Source organism: Mus caroli, chromosome 7 (assembly GCF_900094665.2).
Source record: "Mus caroli chromosome 7, CAROLI_EIJ_v1.1, whole genome shotgun sequence".
NCBI classification, from domain to species: domain Eukaryota; kingdom Metazoa; phylum Chordata; class Mammalia; order Rodentia; family Muridae; genus Mus; species Mus caroli.
Window position 1 is genome coordinate 1,080,894 of NC_034576.1, and position 4,246 is coordinate 1,085,139.

At 45.3% G+C, this 4,246-nt stretch overlaps 1 protein-coding gene across 2 annotated transcripts in view; it reads right to left on the reverse strand.

The window, feature by feature from the left end:
• Gp6 (glycoprotein VI platelet) overlaps positions 1 to 4,246 on the reverse strand; it is a 22,416-nt gene that overhangs the window by 17,556 nt on the left and 614 nt on the right. For both annotated transcript variants that reach the window (XM_021168650.1, XM_021168651.1), the window contains exons 2-3: positions 1,194 to 1,229; positions 807 to 1,064 (exon numbers count right to left, since the gene is read on the reverse strand). In XM_021168650.1, coding sequence (XP_021024309.1) covers positions 807 to 1,064; positions 1,194 to 1,229 — 294 coding nt within the window. The remainder of the gene's footprint in view (positions 1 to 806; positions 1,065 to 1,193; positions 1,230 to 4,246) is intronic.

The window sequence follows — 4,246 nt, forward strand, 5'->3', positions numbered from 1 at the left end:
GAAGAAGAAGAAGAAGAAGAAGAAGAAGAAGAAGAAGAAGAAGAAGAAGAAGAAGAAGAAGAAGAAGAAGAAGAAGAAGAAGAAGGAAAGGAGGAGGAGGAGAAGGAGAAGATACAAAGGACAAGCTCAAGACATTTGAGCAAATGCCTTCTAAGGCTCAAGAAACATTGATGAAGAGGAAGCAGAAAAAGCTTAAAAGCATGGAGAAGATATACAAAATGACATCCTCAGTGCACGACCCAAGCTTTGCAAACATGATCTCACAGAAGCTGTGGCTACCTATACAAGATCAAGCCAGTTTAATATTGGAGAGAGGAGGGCCTCCCTGAGGAATTGCTGACAGCTAATAGCTGCTGAAGAAAGGGAAATCTTTTTCTGTGATGCCCCCAAACACAGGTGCACAGATTGGCATCACTAACTCGTCATAGTAAGACTTTTTAAGGTCATGAAGTTGAGAAGGGGATGTGTTAAAAGGGATGGCAGGGGAGTTGGAAGTAGGAAGTAGGCAAAGGTAGGATTATATTTCATTGTTTACAGGCATGAAATTCTCCAAGAATAAATTTTTAAGTTTTTTGTACTGCAGTAGAATGTTATTTGTCTTGATTAATGGCTGTTTTGAAGACACCAACCTCTAAATTCAGTAATCAAGACCATTTGTTTCATTCTAACTCCAGCACCCAGGGATTAGGAGTTATTGTCTATCATTCACCGTGCGCCCACTTTCATATTTCCCAAGTGCAGAACTGAAGCCCAGGATCACAAAGCCCCAAGATCAACAGTACTGTGCCCCTCCCCTGTCCAGTTACCTGTAGCAATTAGCTCAAGCTGGTCACTTGGGAGAGACCAGTCACTCCCATTCTGATAAGAGCAGCGGTACCGTCCAGCATTACTTCTTTCCATGGTTGGAATGAAGAGAAAGTCTTGATCTTCATACTTCTCCGGTTTCAGTTTCTCCAGGCGATATAAATCCACATCTGGAGGTCCCTGGCACCTCAGAGTAACTGACTGACCCAGGGGCACCAGGGAACTGGGCTGAGCCTGGAGGGAAGGCTTGGGGAGTGGGCCTTGGAAGGGAATCACAGACTCTAGGTTAGCTTCAATGTAAACGGGTCCCTTTTGAGCCCTGGCCTGCCCTCCAACCTCTCACTAATTGAATGCTGAAGAGGCTTGGGGTGCTAGGGAGACATACTCACCACTCTGTGTTTGGATCACTTGCAGTACAGACAGCCCTGAGGAAAAGAACCAGAGGCTAGAGACTCCCTTAAATGGACAGCTTTACACGTGAATTAGCTTGTATCATAATTATCCTCCATTTTAATTAATTTATACAACCCAGGCTGGCCTCAAACCGCTCTGTGACAAGAGATGAACTTGAACTTCTGACCGCACTGCCTCTATCCCACGAGGGCTACAGTCATACGCCACCACACCTGATTTTATGTGGTGCTGGGAATGGGATGCAGGGCATCATCAATGCAAGTCAAGTCACTCTATTGATCTGGGTTTCCAGACCATCATTATCTTACTATTTCAAAAGACACTGTTGTACAAGATTCAACTGGAAAAGGCCAAACCTCAAAACAAAATCCCATCCAGGAGAGGAATAGTGAGCATGAAGCTGTACCAGTGAGTTAGTTCTCTTGGCATTTGCAAGCTACTGGAAGAGAGACTCCTTTTTTTTTTTTTTTAATTTTCATTAGTTTATTTATTTAGTCACTTTACATCCCAAACGCACTCCCTCCCTCCTCTCCTCTCAGCCCCACCCTTACAGATCTGTTCCACCCATTATTCCCTCCCCTTCTCGCCCTGGCACATCAAGCTGCATCGGAACTAAGCACATCTCCTACTAAGGCCCAACCAGTCAGTTCAGCTAGGGGAAGGGATAGTGGAAGGCAACCAAAATGGAGACAGCCCCTGCTCCAATTGTTAGGACCTACATGAAGACCAAGCTACACAACTGCTTCAAATGTGTAGGGGGGGCGTAGGTCCATCTCCTGCACATGTTTTGATTGGTGGTTCAGTCTCCATGAGCCCCCATGGGCCCAGGTTTGTTAATTCTGTAGGCCTTCTTGTGTTCTTGACCCCTCCAGCTCACTCAATTCTACACACCCCCCCCCCACTCTTCCACAACTCCCTGAGTTCTGCCTGATGTTTGGCTATGGGTCTCTCCATCTGTTTCCATCCACTGTTGGACAAAGCAAGAGTCCATTTTATTTAAGGGTGTTCCCCCACAAAGTTGACCATAATCTAGTGGAAGGTCACATACCCAAGAGTATATAGGCTGCACAAACTATACTTGATAGCTTTAAAAACGTTTTTTAAAGAACACAAAGTTGAGTGAATAGAGGAAAGGAAAGAATTTGGGGCAGAGGTATATGTAATCTAAACACACCCCACAAAATTCTCAAAGACTTTTTTTTCTTTTTCTCTTTCTTTTTCATTTTCTTCTTCTTCTATAGCACTCCTGGGAATAGATCCACAAGATGCTCCAACATGAAATAAGGACACATGATCCACTGTGTTCATAGCAGCCATATTTATAATAGCCAGAAGCTGGAAGCATCCCAGATGTCTCTCAACAGAGAAATGGATACACAAAATATGGTGCATTTACACCATGAAGTACTACTCAGCTACTAAAAACAATGACTTCATGAAATTTACAGGCAAATGGATGGAACTTGAAAATATCATTTTGGGTGAGGTAACTCAGTCACAAAGGAACAAACACGGTATGTACACACTGATAAGTGGATATAAACCCAAATGTTCGGAATACCCAGATTCAATTCACAGACCATATGAAGCCTAAAAAGAAGGAAGACCAAAATGTGGATGCTTCAGTTCTTTTTATGAGGGTGAGCAAAATACTCACAGGAGGAAATATGAGACAAAGTGTGGAGCAGAGACTGAAGGAAAGGCCATCCAGAGACTGCCCCACCTAGGGATCCATCCCACATAAAAGCCACCAAACCAGGACACTATTGTGGATGCCAGGAAGTGCTTGCTGATGGAAGCCTGATAGGGCTGTCTCCTAAGAGGATCTTCCAGAGCCTGACAAATACAGAGGAGGAAGCTTGCAGCCAACCATTGGACTGAGCTCAGGGGTCCCCAATGGAGAAGATGGAGAAGGGACTGAAGGATCTGAGAGGGTTTGCAGCCCCATGGAGGTAGCAACAGTGTCAAAAAGCCAGACTCCCAGACTTCCTGAGGACTGGACCACCAACCAAAGAATACACATGGAGGGACCCATGGCTCTGGCTGCACTTGTGACAGAGAATGGCCTTGTTGGACATCAGTGGGAGGAAAGGCCCGTGGCCCTGAGGATGTTCGATGTCCCAGTGTAGAGGAATGCCAGGATGGGAGGATGGAAGTGTGTGGGTAGGGGAGCACCCTCATAGAGACAGGGAGAAGGGTGATGAGATAAGGGTTTTCTGTGGGAGGTCTCCTAGAGACTGAACCACCAATCAAATAACAAGCATGGGCAGGACCTAGGCTCAGATGTGCATCTTGGTTTTCTTGTGGGTCCTCCAACAACTGGAGCAGGGGCTTAGCCTGACTCTGTTGCCTGCCTGTGGATCCTGCTTTCCTAGCTGGGCTGTCTTGTCTGACTTCAATGGGAGTAGATGTATCTAGTCTTACAGTGCCAGGGTAGGTTGGGTCCCCAGTAGGGACCTCCCCTTCTCAAAGGTGAAGGGGAGGGGAGGAGGAGGAGGGAGAGACGCCTGTGAGGGAAGACTGGGAGATCTGGATATTAAATAATTAAATAAAGAAATGGATGGATGGATGGATGGATGGATGGATGGATGGATGGATGGAAAAAGAAATTTTTTTTCGGATTTCTTTTTCTCACTATGCTATTGTTATACTAAGGCTTCAAAGGTTCAGAATTTTAACAATCAATGGAGTGCTAAACATTTTGGTTACCCATTCTCTCTTTGTACCTTTGGGTCTCCTGGCTGCTGCCCCTGGTTTCCCTCTCTTCCCTCTATCTTCCCTCCCCCCCCCACATGACTCAGGGTCACATTCTCTCTGAACTCTCCCAGAAGTCCGTGCTTCTGGCTATGCTCTCCCACATATCCATAATAAACCTTTTTCTCCACAATATCTAGGAGCAATCATGTCCCTTTCCTTTTTAGTTCACACACAACAAATAAATAAATAATAAATGTTTTTCAAGTGAAAAGAAAAAAGAGGAGGGAGAGGAGACAGATAGAGGGAGAGAGGGAGAGGGAGAAAGAGAGAG